This window comes from Acomys russatus, chromosome 31, assembly GCF_903995435.1.
Source record: "Acomys russatus chromosome 31, mAcoRus1.1, whole genome shotgun sequence".
Taxonomy (NCBI): domain Eukaryota; kingdom Metazoa; phylum Chordata; class Mammalia; order Rodentia; family Muridae; genus Acomys; species Acomys russatus.
In genome coordinates this window covers 1,124,134-1,143,120 of record NC_067167.1, presented here as the reverse complement: position 1 = coordinate 1,143,120, position 18,987 = coordinate 1,124,134, and the positions used below count along the sequence as shown (strand labels likewise).

At 57.4% G+C, this 18,987-nt stretch overlaps 1 protein-coding gene across 3 annotated transcripts; it reads right to left on the bottom strand.

Annotated features, from left to right (window-relative positions):
* Positions 1 to 3,299: 3,299 nt before the first annotated feature.
* On the bottom strand, positions 3,300 to 17,762 carry Arhgap45 (Rho GTPase activating protein 45). Of its 3 annotated transcripts, none has more exons than XM_051172929.1 (23): positions 17,488 to 17,762; positions 16,339 to 16,663; positions 13,960 to 14,103; positions 13,757 to 13,841; positions 13,605 to 13,677; positions 13,302 to 13,368; positions 13,059 to 13,196; positions 12,877 to 12,941; positions 12,407 to 12,517; positions 12,227 to 12,307; positions 9,552 to 9,740; positions 8,651 to 8,788; positions 7,878 to 8,068; positions 7,666 to 7,790; positions 7,499 to 7,576; positions 7,301 to 7,405; positions 7,022 to 7,194; positions 6,378 to 6,566; positions 6,148 to 6,285; positions 5,276 to 5,502; positions 4,981 to 5,191; positions 3,880 to 3,967; positions 3,300 to 3,622 (listed from the first exon to the last, which is right to left on the bottom strand). In XM_051172929.1, exons 1-23 carry the CDS (start codon positions 17,578 to 17,580, stop codon positions 3,300 to 3,302), a joined length of 3,357 nt encoding a protein of 1,118 aa, XP_051028886.1. In that variant the 5' UTR covers positions 17,581 to 17,762. The 3 variants fall into 3 exon arrangements, with proteins under 3 accessions (XP_051028886.1, XP_051028885.1, XP_051028887.1); XM_051172928.1 differs by lacking the exon at positions 17,488 to 17,762 and adding an exon at positions 17,303 to 17,481; XM_051172930.1 differs by lacking the exons at positions 16,339 to 16,663; positions 17,488 to 17,762 and adding an exon at positions 14,956 to 15,025.
* Positions 17,763 to 18,987: the final 1,225 nt, after the last annotated feature.

Sequence of the window (18,987 nt, the reverse complement as noted above, 5' to 3'; positions counted from 1 at the left end):
TCTTGTAGGAGAATGGGTTGCCTCTAGAGGGACAATAAAAGTCATCCAGCCAAGAGCTGCCCAATGTGAAAGTCCGCAGTCCTAGAGGCTGCCAGGGTCATCAGAAGGGACTTGGGGAAGGGATGGAGTTAGTGTCACCAATGCACCAGGCCTTGGGTATGGGGACAGTGGCACAGCCATGCAAAGACAGCTAACAGGTGTCATTGAAGGTTCTCACAGCAATCTGGTCACCACCGTAAGCTGAGAGCCTAGAGCACACTGTAAGTCATACAATAGAGAACAGCCAGCTCCTTGTGCCACTGGGGGTGGGGGGGGGTGGCGGTGTGGCTTGGTGGGGAGTACCCATCCAGCAGTGGGAAGCCCTGGGTCAGCATTCCTAGCTGCTGCGCCTCCGTGGCCTTTTCGTGACCTGTACTGCTTCTGAGCCACTCGTCAAAGTTCTCGTGACTTCTCATAAGTCATGAACAGGGTGTGGCTCGGTGGCTTGGACGTAGTGTGGAGGATGGCATGTTTTACTCTCAAAGTGGTGCTGCCAGCTGATCCCAGCCTTGGGGAGGGAGGGGGCTCTGAGTTCCAGCCCACCCAGGACTACAACTACATAGCAGACCTTGCCTAAGAATTTCAAAAAACCAAGTCCTACGCACAGTACGTCAAACACATTTACAGCCCGCGTTACTTCCTTTCTTGAACTCCCAAGTCTGGGCCCTGGCCTGGGGCCAAGACATCTTGTTTACCAAGAACAGGCCACCTCTGAAGTGCTGACGTGACTATGACTGCATCTGTCCGGACCATCTCTGAATCAGCCAGCCCTCAGGCATTTTATCTGTGGCTTGCTGCAGGCGCCTGGCTGACCCCTCAGCAGGAAGCCCCCAGCACCAGGAGCCCCCTCTGCCCCCCAGGAAGGAAGGTCCCTTCCTCTGCTGCTGGTATCAGGGTGGCAGATTCCTGTTGACTCCTGTGCCTGGAATAGCAAGCTGCTGGCCTCTCTCCTCCCAGGGTTTCAGTGCAGCCTGGAGCTCCCTACGTAGCTGAAGAGCACTTTGAGTTTCTGCTCCTCCTGCCTCCACTGTGCAGGCATGACAGGCATGCAACAACAGATTTTAAATAAAGTTTGCAAACAAAACCAAACCAAAAAAACAAAAACTTGGGCGGGGCTGGGCATGGTGGCACACACCTTTAGTCCCAGCACTCAGGAGGCAGGGGCAGGTGATCTCTGAGTTCCAGGCCAGCCTGGTCTGCAAAGTGAGTCTAGGACAGCCAAGGCTACATAGAGAAACCTTGTCTCAAAAAAAAAAAAAAAAAAAAAAAACCCTGGCATGGTGTCACATGCCTATGATCTCAGCAAAGGCAGCTGGATCTGAGTTTGAGGCCAACCTGGTCTACAGAGTGAGTTCCAGGACAGCCAGGGATACACAGGCCCTGTCTCGAAAACTAAGAACTAAAAATTACAAATAAAATGTAGTCAGCAACCTGGGCATGATGGTATGCAGCTGTCAACCCAACACTCGGAATGCTGAAACAGGAGGATGCTGTGAGTGAAACCTGGCCTGGGCCACAGGCTAGCCCTCGAAACATAAAGAGAGGACTCAGCATGTGAGGGGGCCTGCTGCCGGCCTCACCTCGGTCCCCAGGCCCCACACAGTGGAAGGTGAGCACTGACTCCTGCAAGCTGTCCGCTTGCACACACAACAGATAAAACCAGGAGACAGAGACATACACCCTAGGTCACACAGCCAGGACGTCTCGGAGAGACCTAGAACCCTGGTCAAACTCCAGCGCCTAAACTACTACTACAGCAAAAGATTACAGTTGCCGGGCATGGTGGCGCAGGTCTTTAATCCCAGCACTCAGGAGGCAGAGGCAGGTGGACCGCTGTGAGTTCGAGGCCAGCCTGGTCTACAAAGTGAGTCCAGGACAGCCAGGGCTACACAGAGAAACCCTGTCTCAAAAAACCAAAATATAAATAAATAAATCACAGCTACCCACGCCCAGGGCTCAGTGGATAGCACACTTGCCCAGCATATATGGACACTATGTCCTTGCCCAGCATCTCATAAAGTGGCTTGCAGGGGCAAGCCTGTCATCTCAGCATGTTGGTGGCAGAGGTGGGGGAGCAGAGTTCAAAGTCTTCTTCAGCCACACAGCAGTTTTGAGGCCAGTCTCTTCTGTCCTGTCTCAAAACGGGAAAAGTAAAACAAAAGTAGACCCATACACTCTCCTGGGTGACGCTGCCCCGAGTGACAGGGAACTGTTACGGAAAGTGTGTGTTCAGGATTGCCTAGCTCAGGACCTCCCCAGAGTTCCTGTCACAGCATGGTCCCCACTGCCTGGGCCTGAGACCCCTCACTTGAACCAGACTTAGAAAACAGACCAAGGAGCCAGGCGGTGGTGGCACATGCCTTTAATCCCAGCACTCAGGAGGCTGAGGCAGGCGGATCGCTGTGAGTTTGAGGCCAGCCTGGTCTACAAAGTGAGTCCAGGACAGCCAAGGCTACACAGAGAAATCCTGTCTCGAAAAACCAAAAAAAAAAAAAAGAAAAAGAAAAAAAAAAGAAAGAAAAAGAAAGAAAGAAAACAGACCAAGGAAGACGGGTTTGAGACGTATGCCAGGACCCGGCGAGCAGTGACTGCTCCCCCACAGGACTGAGGTTCGGGATCTGACACCCACTTTTCATCTTCTCCCCAGGCACGAACACAGCTCGGACACACACAGGCCACACACCAAACTAGTAACACAATATTTACAAAAGTAAAATGCAGCTAGGTATTGTGGGGCACACCTCTAATTCCGATGGGTAGAAGGGTCCCTGAGTTCAAGGCTAGCCTGGCCTATGTAAGGAGCTTTAGGATAACCAGAGCTCAAAACAAACAACAAAAACAAAAAAACACCGAGACTGTCTAAGAAACAAAGTAACAACAGGTGGGCTGTGGCTTAGTTGGTTAAAAAATTTATTCCAAGCAAAATGGAGTGCATTGTAAAACTCCTACCGCACCTTGTGAGAGGCCCACTCTGTACCCCACCCTGTCCGTCCTTGTCTGTCCTGCCCAGCCTCCTGCAAGATTCCTGAAACCACAGCAACCCCAGAAGCCAGGCCTGCACCCACTACACAGCGTCCTGAATCCAGAGAGGAATCCAGACTGATGTGCACGCAGGATGAGGGCAGCATCATGGGGAGTCACCTGGCGCATCCGCACAGGCAAGTCCATCTGTGACCCATGTCCAGCTGAGTCATGCTACACCCCACAATACCAGGGGGGTGGCTGGCAGTGAGCTGATGGTCCCCACTGTCACCACCAGCTCAGACAAACTGTGGCTGGCGCTCCCAACCGGTACCACCTGCAATCTGTCCACCTCGGAGCCGCAGCCGCGTGGCGGGCAGAGGGGCCTGCACTGTGTTGTTGGACTGGTTGGTGTTAAAGGCGCACAGCTGCTGACCGGGGTCTCCATCCTCACCCTCTAGCTGCTCCTCACTGCCACTGCGGCTCTGGGGACCTTCCTCCAGGCCTGCCTCGGCCTGTTCCAGGAAACTGAGGTGATGCAGGGCGCTGGCGTCCGAGGAAGACAGAGGGTCAGAGGCTTCTTCTAGCTCCGAGTCCGAGTCATTGGATGCCACTCGGGATTCTTAGGCCGAGAGAAGGGGAAACAGACATAATGAGAGCCTAGGTCACGGGAGAGACACTGGTTCTATGACCAAGGCGCAGCCATCTTGGACTCAATCACTGTCCCCGGCCCATTCTGTCCCATCACCTTGTCTCTGCTGGCCCCGCCCTGGGTCCCCAGGGTAGGCAGCCACCAGCACGGTAAGGACAACAACACAGTGACAAGGCCTCAGCTGTCCACCCTGGGTCACTGGCCGGGGTCTGGGTCCCACCACTCACCTCGGCCTCCGGCCTCCGCCTCCTCCTGCAGGGGGATGACAATGCTCTCGGCTGTCCCCAGCTGGCCACACTGGGTGGGCACCCCCTCCTGATAGTGGAAAGGTGTTGGGGTGGGCTGACTCCAGCATGCCAACACCCTTTCCATCTTTTTATTTGTTTAATCGGTTTTTTTTGGGTTTTTTTGTTCTTTTTGGTTTTTCGAGACAGGGTTTCTCTATGTAGCCTTGGCTGTCCTGGACTCGCTTTGTAGACCAGGCTGGCCTCGAACTCACAGTGATCCGCCTGCCTCTGCCTCCCGAGTGCTGGGATTAAAGGCGTGCGCCACCACGCCCGGCTTAATCGTTATTTTTATTTCATGTGTCTGGGTGTTTTGCCTGCACATACGTGTGGGTACTGTGTGTGCTTGGGTGCGTGATTGGTGCTCATGTAAGCCAAAAGAGGGCATCGGATCTGCCGCCTAGAGCTGCCTCGTGGGTGCTGAGGGCAGACCCCAGATTCTCTGCAAGAGCAACCAGTGCTTCCAACTGCTGAGCACTTCATCTTGTGAAATTTGTTTGATTTATTTATTTAAGATAGGGTGTCTCTGTGGAGCCCAGGCTGGCCTCAAACTCACAGTGATCCACCTGCCTCGGCCTCCTGAATGCTAGGATTACCAGCGTGCACCACCATGCCTGGCATTAAAATTTTACTTTTTTCAGATAGGGTCTGAGTTTGTATCCCTGGCTGGCCTGGAACTCTCTATGTAAACTAGGGCAGTCTGGAATTCATAGAAATCTGCCTATCTCAGCCTCCCCAATGCTAGGATTAAAGGCTTTTGTTTTGTTTTGTTTTGTTTTGTTTTGTATACAGATACATCATGTACCCCAGGCTAGCTTCAAAGTTGTGTGTAACTGAGACTAGCCTCGAACTCCCCCCTCGACCTCTGAGTCTTGGGATGAGAAACCCACAGCAACTTGGCTAATTGGCGCTGGGGCTTCTTATGTGCTAGGCCAGCGCTCTACTCCTGAGCTGTACCCAGAACCTGCTGAGCATTTTGTGTGTGTGTGTGTGTCACTACCCAATAGCCTAAGGGACTCTCCCGCACCACCAACCCTCACTTACCTGGCTGCCAGGTGACTCCTCTGGCTCCTCCTCAAAGACCAGGCCATAGTGGACAATCAGTGTCTCAATGACACGGGCCTGGTGAGGATAGTCCACCAGGGAGGAGAGGGACACGGTGGCTTCGGTTGGTCGAGGCCGCAGCAGCGTGGGCCCAAACACAATGCCCAGATTCCCAGGGGTCATCTTATTATCCTGCTCCATTTCCACGATCCTGGGGGCGGGCAGAGACGCGTGTGGGCGGGCGGCTCCCGGGACACGCCCCCAACCGGCGCTCAATCCCATTGGAGGTCCTCACCTTCGCAAGTGCCTCAGCAGGTACAGCAATGTGGCCCGGTTTTCAGCTGGCAGGTCCCGCATGAGCTCACGCAGGCGGCCCACCATGGCCAAGGTTGCAGCCTCGCTCTCAGACCCATCCTGCCGGCCCCGGCTCGCAGCCTTGGCCTCAGCTTCTGCCTTGAGGCTCTCCTTGGCTAACCCCACCAGCTCATGGTAGAAGCGAAAAGAGATGAGGGGCTCCGGCAGCTGCAGGGGGACAGATCCAGACAGAGGTCACAAGGTCTGGCCTAGCAAGTGTGGGCACCTGACATGCCCTTCCCCTGCCAGACTCTAGTCAAGCCAACCAAAACAGGGGCCCACCTGCCATTGCATTAAAGCTTTGTACCCATCCCAGGCTCAGACATGCCAAGGGCAATCCATCAACCCTAGCACGCCCATCACACCAAGCGCCCACCCACTACCAAACTCTGCCCCATCCATCACTCGACCTGCCACCCCATGCCCACCCACATCTAGCCACGCCCACCCTCTTGGGCCAGCTATGACCACGCCCCCCACTACAATGTCTGTGTCCACCCCATCCCTGCTTTAGACCTTCAGTAGTTCTAGCCAAAGCCCAGTGGCTGGTCTCACCCACCAATACTCGCCGCTATAAGCCTGCAGGCTCCGGAAATGTATGCCTGCAAGGCTGTACCTACCCAGCTCTTGCCACGCCTATCAGCACCTGCGATACCACCCTCCTCATACACACACCCCCTACCCGGGTCTCACACTAGGGGCCCATCCACAGCAGCTTCCCACTCCACCCCACGCCTATGTCAAGGCCCCGCCCCCTTGCCCCGTCCTGGCCACGCCCCTTCCACAGGCCCCCTCCATCCTGGCTTGCCTCACCTGGCGCAGGTATAGCTTTAGGACATTGCTGATGTCGTGGGGCGAGGCCTGTGACAACTCCACCAGCTCTTTGCCATTCTCAAAGGCCTGGCAGAGCTTCTCCACGCGCGTTTTCACGCCGTTGACCCGGTAGATGCCCTGAGGAGGTGGCAATTACTCTCCAGCCTGACCGTGCACCAGCACCTGGCCCTCGGTTCTCTATTTGAACCCCTCGCGCCCCAGGGCCTCACCTTGGTGTGCAGAGCTCGCCGCTCAATCTCGCAGACACATTTTTTGACAATGAAGGGCACACCATCAGGGGTGCTGCAGGCCGCGTGGCTAAAGTCCTGTCCGAACAGCTGCAGGCGGCCCTGGAGCTTCTTGTGACCACATTGGATGGCGAGGGTCTCCAAACACTTTTTGTGACAAGCCAGACAGCACTGGAAGACGGCAAAATGTGTCTCTTCTGGGCTCCTGCGGTAAATGCCAGGCCCCACTTCCAGCCCCCTTCCATCGTCCCGGGGCCTTTGCGCTGAAGGAGCCCTGCGCCTGTGCCACCTTGTCAGATCGAACACCTCCCCAGTCCGTTTTAATCAGTTTGATCTCATGTAGGCCAGGCTGGCGTCAGACTTGCTACGTGGCCAAGGATGACCGTGATACCGTGATCCTACTGCCCCCACCTCCCAAGGGCTGCGATGACAGGTGCACAAAAATGCGCGCCTGGCCTTTGTGGTCCTGGAATGGACCCCTTTGCGCATGCTCGCCAGCCCCTGCTCTACCCACTGAGGCTCGGGAATGGACCCCTTTGCGCATGCTCGCCAGCCCCTGTACTACGCACTGAGCCTCAGTTCCCATCCTCGATGACACCAGGCCACAGGCCTCGGGCCCCACACACCTCTTCACACTCAGCTCCCTGGAAGTACACGTAGCTGTTACACTCTCTGCACTTGGCGGGTGTGCGCAGCTTCCGAAGGCGGTGTGTGCGGGCCGCCTTGGACAGTCCCACATGACGGAAGGGTCCGCTGGGCATGGCCACGGGCAACTCGGGGTCCATGCCATTGAGGTCAGCTGCAGATAGGGTGAAAAGCCAGTGTCACGGAGGCAGGGAGAGGCCGGTTGGCTAAATCACGTTCAAACTCCTTTCACTGTACCGGTCTCACTGGAGGGCCCTCACCTGACTCAAAGGCTGAGGCTCCCAAACCAGCTTCCTGATCTACCAGCTCCTCGCTGGATGACATGGTCCCGCTAGACGATGTTCGATCAAACTTTTTCAAGTCCCCTATTTGGAAAACAGGGTTGCGAGACACTGTGAGCCTGGCTGGCTCCGCCAGGAAGACCCCCTGTGTGACACGCACCCAGGTGCCCCTTTCACCTGTGCTGGTGTCCAGGCTGACCTCGGTGTCTGAGATGCTGATGGGCCAGGACTTATGTACCTGGTGACCGCGTCCACCTGAGGGATCAGAGAAACGGGTGTCTCTACGGCGGAAAGGAGAAACCCTCGGAATGTGGCGTTTGTCCAGTGCGCTTGCGTACACTCACCCCTATGGTCCTTGCTGGGAGCCCCCTCCGAGGCGTCACCTTCCTCAGGGGGACTGCCAGCAGCTTCAGGTACTGTGGCATCCCCAGGGTTGAAGCTGCCCTTCCGTGTGCGCATGATTGGGGACCTGGTGGCAGGTGTCAGTAAGGGGGCCCGCCAGGCCTATGCCACCCACACCCCACTGCAAGCGTGCGGCTGCACCGGGCGGAGGTACCAAGCACTGGTGGAGACGTGAGGTTCAAAGTCGTAGTGCACGTCCGGCTCCTCGCCTCGCTGCAGCTGCCGCACGTGCGATGCGTACTGTTGGCCCGGGTCGTACAGCTTGCTGCTCTCACACAGCATCTGGAAGTTCACGGGCAGCGGTGCTGTCTGCATGTGCATCAGCTGGTAGTAGGAGATGGTGGCCTGCAGGGGAGGTGCTCGTCACCGGCTGGGCCACGCCCACAAACACACCCCACACCAACAAGCCCCTCCCACCACCGCCTATAGCTCCGTCCCCTTTTGTCCCCTACAGTGCTGCACTCCTAGTGCTATCCCCACCCCAAACCACACCCATTGTATGGCACCCAGCAGACTCTCCTCTCCTATAACGTTCACACCAGACTATGACTCTCCCAGGGCACTTCGCCTGTTGCCCCACATCCCATCCATCAAATGACATCCTTCAAGTTCCAAAAACCCAGCACCCCCTTCAGTCTGTACAAATCCGCCCCCCTCCCCACCGCATCCTCTGTCCCTTCAAGTCCTACAATGTCTACGCCCTCAGCCTCAGGACACCCTCCCCTGGTCTCCCTATCCTTGATGCGACCCCCTCGCGGCTCCTGCAAGCCGCTCCTGCCCGGCCCTACCCACTGTTCTACCCCGCTAGAATCACCCTGGCATCCCTGGCCCTGCCCACATTATGCCCCGCCCCTTGAACAGATGCACCAAACTCCGCCCATTGCCCCCACCTCTCCGTGCTCAGCCCACCCAGCACCCATCGCACACCGACTTGATGGTCTGATCACTCTGTCTGATGACCTCCTGGATCTGCCGCAGCGCCGTCACCTTTGTGTCCTCCAGCTCCTGCTTCTGCGTCTTTGCGTCTGCCACGCATGTGCGGTAAGTGGCCATGGCCTCCTCGGCCTGAAGGATGGATTGGGGGCCAGGGACAGTGAGAGTCTTGACACAGAAATCCAGAATCCAGGAGGGCAGAACTGTCACCACAGAAACTAGGGATGCTGAGGGACAGCCTGGGAAAGTTAGGGACACTGTCTCTAGATAAAAGATAAGAGGCGGGCAAAGGGAATGGCTCACCCTAGAATCCCCCAGTGAGGAGCTGAGGGGCGTGGTCAGGGTGGAGCCCTGCTCAGAATCCCCCAGTGAGGGGCTGGGGGCATGGCCAGGGTGGAGCCCCACCCAGAATCCCCCAGTAAGGGGCTAGGGGCGTGGTCAGGATGGAGCCCCGCCTAGAATCCCCCAGTGAGGAGCTGGGGGCGTGGTCAGGGTGGAGCCCCGCCTAGAATCCCCCAGAGAGGGGCTGAGGGGTGTGGTCAGGGTGGAGGCCCACCTAGAATCCCCCAGTGAGGAGCTGAGGGGCGTGGTCAGGGTGGAGCCCCTGCCTAGAATGCCCCAGTGAGGGGCTAGGGGCGTGGTCAGGGTAGAACTCCTGCCCAGAATCCCCAAGTGAGGGGCTGAGGGTGTGGCCAGGGGTAGAGAGCTTGCCTTACATGAAGAAAGGCCAAGAGGTCCTTCTCAGTAAAACCAAAAATTACAGAAACAGGGAGAGGTAGAGGTAGCGGAGCACAGGTGGTGGAAGTTACACAGGCCTGGAGGTGGCAACTGCACATATGTCCTCTGCTGACACCTCCTCCAGGTCTGGCCCTCAGGGCTCCGCCTGCTAACACACCTTGTTTTTGGCCTCTTCCTCCAGCCTCCTCCTCTTGTCCAGGGCCTTGGTGGCAGCAGTCCCTGCTCCTGGCCCTGTGGCCTGCTGCTCCTCCTCGGCTTTGGCCACCTGGAGCCGGGCCTTGTCATGGTCTTCACAGCGTTGTTTGTAGCCCTGCTTGGCCTTGCGCAGGTTGGCCTCTGCCTCTTGCTGGGAGGTCAGAGAGGCTCCAGCAGGGGCCACACACTGGCTCTGTCCCTCCCTCCCTCCCTCCCCAGCAAGGACTCCACATCACCACCCAGCCAGCAGGGGGGACCTTGACAGGAGACACTTGGGATCCCACAAGGAAACTGAGGCAGGACTCAAAACTGAACAGAAACACAAACTGAAACATCTCCCCTCTCCCCAAGCCACCAGGTCTCAGGAGGTTTCACTTCCTGTCTTAGAGATGAAAACAGACAGCCGCCTAGGCAGGAAGCCAAGCACCCCAGGGTGGCAGGAAGCACTGAGTCACAAAATCACTGGCCTGGGTGGAGGGAGCCCACACTCCACAGCCCACGGGAAAGGCAAAAACCCAAATGTGAAGGCCACGGGCTCTGGGTAAGACTCCAGGGTCTCAGAGCCTGAGTGCACCTGCGGCCTGGCCGTGGTGTTACAGGCCTTTAATCCCAGCACTCAGGAGGCAGGGGCAGGGGGATCACTGTGAGTTTGAGGCCAGCCTGGTCTACAGAGCGAGTTCCAAGATTGCCAAGGCTCGAAAAACCAAAAAACAAACTCAGTAACCCAAGGGGCTGCTAAGATGGCTTAGCGCTTAGCACTGGTGTCTCTCACCCCGTGGGTCACAGGGCAAGTACAGACATCTTGCACAACAGTAGCAACATGACAGTTACTAAGTAGCAACGAAAATACTTTTCTGGCTGTCGGGTTGCAGCAGCATGAGGAACTGTATTGCTGGGCGCAGCATTGGGAAGGTTGAGAACCCAGGTTAGCAAGTAAACGCTCTTGCCACCGAGCCTGAAGAAAAGATCTAAAGGAGTACCAACCCCACACCACTACATAAAGGAATATAAGAGATGAACTGAAGCAGCTGGACAGCTGGCTCAGTGGTTAAGAGCACCTGCTGCTCTTCCAGAGGTCCTGAGTTCAAGTCCCAGCACCCACATGGCAGCTCACAACTGTCTGTAACTCCTGCTCTGGGGATCTGATGCCCTCAGATAGGCAAACACCAATGCATGCAAAGTTAAATAAGTAAGAAAATAATAATTCTTAAAAATAACAAAAATCGGGCTGGAGAGATGGCTCAGTGGTTAAGAGCACTGCCTGCTCTTCCAAAGGACCTGGGTTCGATTCCCAGCACCCACATGGCAGCTCACAACTGTCTGTAACTCCAAGATCTCACACCCCCACACCAATGTACACAAATTTTAAAATTAAATAAATATTTTTTAAAATAACCAAAATCTGATAGTATTTATTTATTTTGAGACAGGGTCTCTCTACATAGCTCTATCTGTCCTGAACTCACTATGTCACCAGGCTGGCCTAGAACTCACAATTCACTGAGGTCTGCTGGCCTATGCCCCCAAGTATTAAAATTAAAGGCGAAAGCCGGCCGTGGTGGCGCACGCCTTTAATCCCAGCACTCAGGAGGCAGAGGCAGGTGGACTGCTGTGAGTTTGAGGCCAGCCTGGTCTACAAAGTGAGTTCAGGACAGCCAAGGCTATACAGAGAGACCCTGTCTTAAAAAACCAAAAACAACAAGCAAACAAACGAAAGTTTGGGGGAGGAACTCCCCAAAATACTGCAGTTTGTGTTCCATAATGTGGACAGAGCTCTGAGAAATCACTAACAAGCCCTTGTCTAATCTGTTATGAGCAAAGGGTACTCACAGCCTCTGAGGAGTGAGGCTGTCGCTGGGAGGGCAGCAGGGTGGTACACACCCCCAAATACCCATTCATTTCGGAACTCCAATCAGAGACAAGTGGGGGGGGGCGGGGCACAAGCTTGTTATCAGTGGTTGCTAGCGCAACGCCTGAGAAATAGTTATAGAGGAGCCAAGAGGCAGGACACCATCTCTGTGTGTCTGTGTGCACATGCCTGTGGAAGCCAGAGGTCCAGGGGTGGGGCCATGCCCTTCACTTTGTCATTTTATTTTATTTTTGTGGCAGGGAGGGTCTCCACTATGCAGGCCTGGGACTCACAGCGACCTGCCTGCGTCTGCCTTCCAAGTGCTGGGATTAAAGGCGTCCGCTGCCCCCCTCCTTTTCCCCACTGATGTTTTCTGAGACAGGGTCTCTCAGTGAACCCAGACTCAGGCTTTCTGGATAGCCTCCACCCACCTCGCCTCTCCAGTGCTGGGGTTACAGGTGTGTGGTGCCACCACATGGCTCAGGCCCCCAAGATCTCCTGACACAGGCGCTTTACCCACTGAGCCATCTGCCCCTGGCCACCTACATGCCTTTAAATGGCCCCAAAAAGAGAAATGGGATCAAGGCGCAGGAACGCAGAGCGCACACCGGGGCTGAGACTGTGCCTCAGTTTCTCTCCGCATTTCTGAACAGCTGGCACAGTGTGTGGGACTCTTGAGTGCCCTGCTGAGCTGCGGGAATCTAGGGAGTCCTTGCAAGCACAGGGTACACATGCGCTCTTGTTGGGGTGTATGCTGGCTGCACCCCACCCCTGCCACCTGCTCTTACCAGTTTCCTCTGAGCCCGATGCCAAGATTCTTTGATTTCCTTCCTGCGTCTCTCATGCTCCAAGCGCCTCAGGGTCAGGGGCTGAGGGAGAGGGGGGCTGTGAGTGCTGAAAAGGTGGGTGGCGTTGCTGCCTAGCAGCCCCATCCCACCCCCCCCCGACCTCACCCACGCACAGCCCACCTGCATGAACGTCTGGGTCTGTAGCGTTCCCACTGCCTGCACCATGCCGTGGCCAAACTCCAGATCTTGTTCCAGGGCCAGTGCGTAGATGGACAAGAGGGGCATGTGGGGCTGTGGGGCAAGATGGTGGGTCACAAGGATGAGGACCGAGGTGGCCACAGCGCCCAAGCCACTGGGTTCCTGCAGCCACGTTTTTTGCTTGTTTGTTTGGTTTGGTTTGGTTTTTCGAGACAGGGTTTCTCTGTGTAGCCTGTCCTGGACTCGCTTTGTAGACCAGGCTGGCCTCGAACTCACAGCGATCCACCTGCCTCTGCTTCCCTGGTGTGTGCCGCCACCACCACCACCACCACGCCCGGCATCCTGCAGCCACTCTTAGCAACAGGCAGGCACGTCATCCAATAGGGTAGCTAGGCCTATCAAACGCCTAAGCATCCAGCATCCCTCTTTCCCGCCTGTTAAGCCCAACACACCTCGTGCGTGACGCTCTGTCTGCAGTTATGGACAACTTTCTGTAGGCCTTTAGCGAATTCCATCTCTACCAGAGAGCGGGGTACAGAGTGAGTCTTCCGAATGGCCTTCCCCAGACACCCTCTCCCGCCCCGCCCCCACCCCCACCCTCCCTCCCTCACCCCGGTGTGTCCTTGTCTCTTACCCAGGGTGGTGCGCTTCTCCAGGTAGCTGATGAGGTCTTTCATGTATCTGGCCATGTCTTTCGCATACTGCAATGCGGCGTCCACACCCCCCTCGCAGCGCTGGAGAAGCATATCTACCTCTTCGGGGGGCAGGCAGCCTGTGGGGGACCCAGTGCTCCGCCCTGATGTCCTCCCAACCCCACACCCCAGCCCGCCACCTCCTGCCTACCCAGCCCCACGGCCGAGGTTGGGGGGGCACTCACCTTCTTCACAGTCCTCCACGCTGGGTGGGGATCCCTCGCTGCTGGCTCCGTAAAGGTTCTCCATGGACTGTGTGCAGAACACCGTCCAACTCCATGTTACACCTCGGCCCTGCCCTTTCTCTGCTCTAACACCCCCTCTCTCCAGCTCCTCACAGAGGCCCTATGACCCAGCCAGGCACGTTTCCTTTCTCCAGAAGTCTCGGGCCACACGGCTGCTACCAGGTGTCCACCCTGTGGGAGATGGCCGCCCCTCCCACAAACTCCTCGACCTGGCCTTGAGCGGGCTGCCTGCCCTCTGCTCACCTGGCTGGGGTCCCCGGGAGGCACGGCCAGGAGAGTGCTGCTGTCCACTTCGCCCAAAAGGAACTCAGACACACTGCAGGGCCAGGGGCAGTCATTGCAGAGGTGCACAGCGCCCCTGCTCCCCACTCCGCGCCCACAGGCCCCGCGCTCACGTGCAGCTGAAGGACACCGCGATGGTCTCCAGCGCCTTCTCAAAGTCCCTCTTATCTGACTCATTGTTGCACTCGTAATGGAAGGCTGAGAGGCAGAGGAGGCAGGAGCCTGGTAGTCAACTTCCTATGCACCCTTCAAAACCCCAATACAGGTATACCCTCCTCCGGGTCCTCCTCCCCACAGTGGGTCTCCCTGGACTGACCTTTGACCTTGGCAATGAGTGTGCCGGCGGCTGTGAGCGTCTCCACGGTGTTCAGGAGTGGGTATCTGGAGATGACCTGGCGCATCACCCGCAGAGCTTCACCCAGGCACTCGTGGGCCAGGGGCCGGCGGGCCTCAAGGAGGTCTGCTGGGCAGAGCGAGCGTGGGTGAGAAGGAAAGGGCTGGCCTCAGACTCCCCAGCTTCCCAGAGGTCAGATGGGGAAACTGAGGCAGAGGTGGACAGGAGAGAGGGATTCCCTAAGCAAGTCTGTTAACTTCACTCTCTCTTGCTGGTCTTAAGCCAGCATTACCGCTGTGCTCCATCTGCAGATGTGGGCGACGCACAGAGAGGGAAAGTCACTTGTTAATGGTCACACAGTTAACCCTGGAAGGTCGTTGCCTGCCTTTACACCTGTGAGCAACAGAGAGCAAGGGAGGCAGCAGAGGCGAGAGGATGGTAGCCCAACTCACAGCTGAACAAGGCCTTACAATGGCTCCTGTGTAGCTCAGACCCGCCTCCTGCCTTGTGGGACCACAGCCCTCTGACTCCATCCTCAAAGGTCCTGAAGGCGGAGTTTTTGCCTGTGTGTTTTTCCATCGTACATTTCGGGCTAGCTCAAGACCTTGTGCCACGTGACAGGACATGGAAGAGTAGAGACCCTCCAGACGGAATCTGAGAAAAGTCCCTAACTCTCTGCAGGCACCAGGCCCCAGTTGAACGCCACCCGGGACCGATTCCCTCCACGATTCTGTGGCCAGAATTTGAGCCCACTTAGCTCCATGAATCCCAGGATGCTGGCTGGGAGTCTGCACCCCCTCCTGGGGCCGCCAGGATCCCTGCAGCCACTCACAAGGGCCACCATCAAAGCAATGATACCAGGGATGAGGCCAAGAGGAGGGCCGAGTCCCTGGCCACCCTGGGGGCTGTGGTAAAGGCCCGCCACATGTGCAGGGTCCTGGCCTTGCGTGCGGGACCCACGCCCTGCACCGTCCTCACCTCCAGGCCCCGTGCGGCAGCGCTGGGGGCCGTGGTCCAGCGCTGGATGCAACATCCCACAGACACACATGGCTCAGGGATGCAGGGAGGGACCAAACGCTAGTGTGTGGTCAAGCAACCAGGATCCTCAGCTTCTGGGGGTTCTTGGGGGGGTAGGTCAGGGGGGAGGGAAAGGCCAACAGCCAAACCGGCTTCGGCCGGTCCTCAGGCCCCGCCTCTCTCTGGGAACAACCCCACCCCTCATATCTCCATAGGCCGGCGCCAGGGCCAGGGCTGTTCCCTAACTGCAGGGGAGGAATTTGATTGGGCGTGAAGATTTGGTTTGTAGGAGAAACTGAGGCCCAGAGTTGGAGGCCCAGAGCAGGAAAAGGCTCCAGAGGAAGGGCCTCGTAGGGCCTTTGTCCACCCCCACCTGCAGTCTCAAATGGATCTTGACTCTCTGGGGACTCTGTTCTTGTCCTGTTTAGAAAAAAACAGGCCCAGTGGCTCGTGCATCCGAGCTCTGGGACCAGGGGTCCCAGCCAGCAGGTGACCCCGCACGCGCTGGCCAGGCCGGCCTCCAAGGATGCCTGGGTAAGGAAAGGCCTGAGATTAAGGCTTCTCCAGAAGGGCAGGCTCAGCCTCCGCCCCAGATAAGCCCAGGGGCTCCCATCCTCTGCAGGGAGGGAGCCGGCCAGCACAGCCCCTGCTGAGGCCAGGCCCTATCTGTGGGGTGGGGTGGCGAGGGAAGTGGGGCTGAGCGCGGGGTTTCCGGGGAGCAGCCAGTGGCGGTGCTGAGGCTGGTGCTCGACCCATCTATCATTCTGGGCTGCCGGAGACAAACAGGAAGGAGGTGAAAATAACTCTGGAGGAAACGGGAGCCGCCAGCAGCGGCGTGCAGGAGAAAACGGAACCAAGATGCCTCGGGCCACTCACTCCTAGGACCTCCCCGTGCAGGCGAGGGAGCGCGCTAACACCTGCCCAGGTCTTCAGCCTCAGCAGCCATCTGTCCTCACACAACCCTCCTTAGATGCAACGTCAACTTCTATTTCCCTGAGCAAATGCCTAGACATTTCCCCTGTAGGGCAGGGAATGCCGCTAAACTCCTTCACATCCTTTAGAACCTCAGTCGACACGTGCACTGCTTTGTATCCTCTTGTTGTCCCTCCCTTTTCTTTTTTTTTTTTTTTTCTTTTTCATGTTTCTTTTTTTTTTTTTTTTTTTTCTTTCATCCTTTTGAGTCAGGGCCTCATTGTGTAATTCTGTCTGACCTGGATGGAACTCAAATGCGGACCATGGAATTCCTAGAGATCCTCCTGCCTGGGTGCTGGGATGAAAGGCTTGCACCACTTCACCCACCGCCCTCTCTCCTGTTTTCGCAGTGCCGGGCAAGAGAACTCTCACCATCACGCAGCACAAACTCCTTGAGTTTCTCCAAGCCCTCAGCAAAGCGGGCCACGTCAGCCAGCAGGGCTGAGATGTCTTCTACCCCGTCAGGGAATGGCCCTTCACTGGGTAGCTCTGCGGGGCTGGCTGCAGACAGGGGACTTCGGTATCCACGGCCCAGGGTCCAGGTGGCCGCCCCCGAGAGTGGGAAGCCAGCGGCGCTGGCATGGCGGCTCAGACTGGTGGGCCTTTTGAGTGTGCCTGTGGCCTTGGCGCCCGCGGACAGGGACGTGGCTGACGGCTCGAGGCTGGGAGCCTCTGTATAGTCCTTCTTGGACAGTTCCTGGGAGGGCGAAGGAGATGTGAATCAAGGGAAAGCTTTCATGTCAGATGTTGCTTCAGTGTCCTCAGAAACGGGGGTCAGAGGTCAGGGGGCAGAGATTTGGAAGGCCCCCCCCCAACACCTGTTACCCAACATCCTCCTCGCTTTAGCTTTCACAAACAACCGTCCTGACCCAAACCACAGCCAGGGGCGGGGCCTGTGGGGCACAGAGGGAGGGGCACCCCACTTCCTGGTGGGGGTGGGGAGGGCCCTCGTGGGTCTCTAGCCCTCCAGCCACCCCAGACTCCCCCATGGGTGGAGTGGACTCCCCACTTTCCAAACATAGACAACTTCTGTGACTGGAAGGGATCATCAGTTTCCTGAGTCACAGGACACCCTCAGACCTGGTAGAGACACTCCTAAACTTTACAAACTCCCCCAAACTCAGCAAGCACCCTCAGGTCCTGGGGAAACTCGGAGACCCCCTGAATCTGTCCTATACACCTGTACCCCAGTCCTTCATGTCTCCCACTGGCCTCCAGAACCCTTAAATCGCCCAAACCCCATCTCACACCCATCACTAGACTCCGGGGCCAACTGCACCCACTACCCAGAACCTCCAGCATCACATGATGGGAGCCACCCCAGGACACCCCCTACCTTAAGGCAGACTCCCAGGTTCAGGCCTCTCTTTGTTGCCTGCCATTCAGCCTGTTGGGGACTATAGCTGGCCCGGGTCCCCCACCGTGGGCCCAGCATAGTGCTGTAGTTGAGACCTGCGCCCAGCAGTGGCCACAGGCTGTGGCTGTCATTCTGGTTCCCCACCCGCTCTGCGCCCCACTCACCCCTGAGGAGGACTGCGGGTTGGGGCTCCCCGCGCGGTTCTTTTTGGAAATAGAGGGAGTTTTCATAAGTTCTCGTTTCTTCCTAGAGAACATGGTAGAGCCAGCCCCGGAGGCCCAGGGTGAGGGCAGGCAGGCCTGGGGGGCTCTCAGCCCTGCAGCTCCCGGTCAGTGCTGGCTGTCTTTGGACCACATTGCTCAGGGCCACCCCCTCCTCAGCTGTCAGACCCCACGTGATAGCCCTGGCCCTCATTGGCGGCAAGTCCCCACCACAGGAAAAGGCCCCCAGCGGAGGGAGGGAGGGAGGTGACACCACAGACCCGCCCCTAGTGTCACTGTCCCGTGTCAGCCCTTATAGGTCTCTGTACACCAGCTCTGACACAGGTTCCTCACGGCAGGCCACCTTCCGTTTGCAGTCTGTGTCCTGAGGACTTGTGGTCGGCTGCCTGACTCAGGCATTAGCTGACCCTTGCTGGGACATACCCTCCCAAGTACCGTTGAGAAAGGCAGTTTTCTATGCACAGTGACAAAAAGGACATGGAGCAACGGAGGCTTACATGCAGACCTAACAGATACCTCCCTGGCCCCCTCACCACCCCCACAGGCGACCTCCATTTCCTGTGATCACCTGGCCTGCAGTCTGCCAGGGACCATGGCCTGTGGCTCCCAATCCTGAAACTGGGGAGACCCAGTGGCCTTCTTGGGCTCTACCTGGCTCTTGTGCTCCCAATCTGCCTTCCACATCCCAGCTCCATGGGAGCCTCAGGACACATAGATGACGACACCCAGAGGTCCCATCTAATTTAGACACCCTGACCCCCACTGACCTTGGCCACACTGGGTGGCTCTCCAGGACACAGCCCGGGAAGGCCGCAGCCCACAGTACCCAGGCCCCCTCTCCAAGCTCTGGTCCAGCCACAGACCCAGCCAAGGAGCCCCTTAAGGGTCCCATGCCTCCCGCTCATGGTGGGACGGCCAGGGGGTGGGGGTGGGAGCTTGTCTCGGGATGAGGGCAAGCCGGCTCTCGGGTGGGCTTCTGGTCTGGCCCGGAAAGCACCAGGGCCCTGTATGCCGTCTGGGACATTCCCCAAGCCTGACCTCATCTCTACTGCACAGTCAGAAGAAACACTCAAAAGTCCCGCCCTTGGGTGCCAGACTCACAGAGGTACAGGCAGGTCAGAGTACATGTGACTAGACGCCTGAGAGTGCCCACATCATAGGCACTGCGTGGGGCCTGGGTGGCTGTAACGGTCACCGTGGCCGTGGCTGTCACCCTTCTGACCACAGACACACGCACACAGTGTGTGCCGTGAGCAGTGCGTGGGGGCTCCGCACAGAGCTAGGGCTCCTAAAACACACACACACACACACAGCTGCCGGCTCACTCGCCTCTTCTTGACTCTCTTTATTTCCTCCAGGGCCCAGGGCTCTCTGGGAGCCTGTGTGTGCCACAGAGACCCTCTGTCTGAGCTTTGCCACTCAGTCCCGAGGCACGCATGCTGC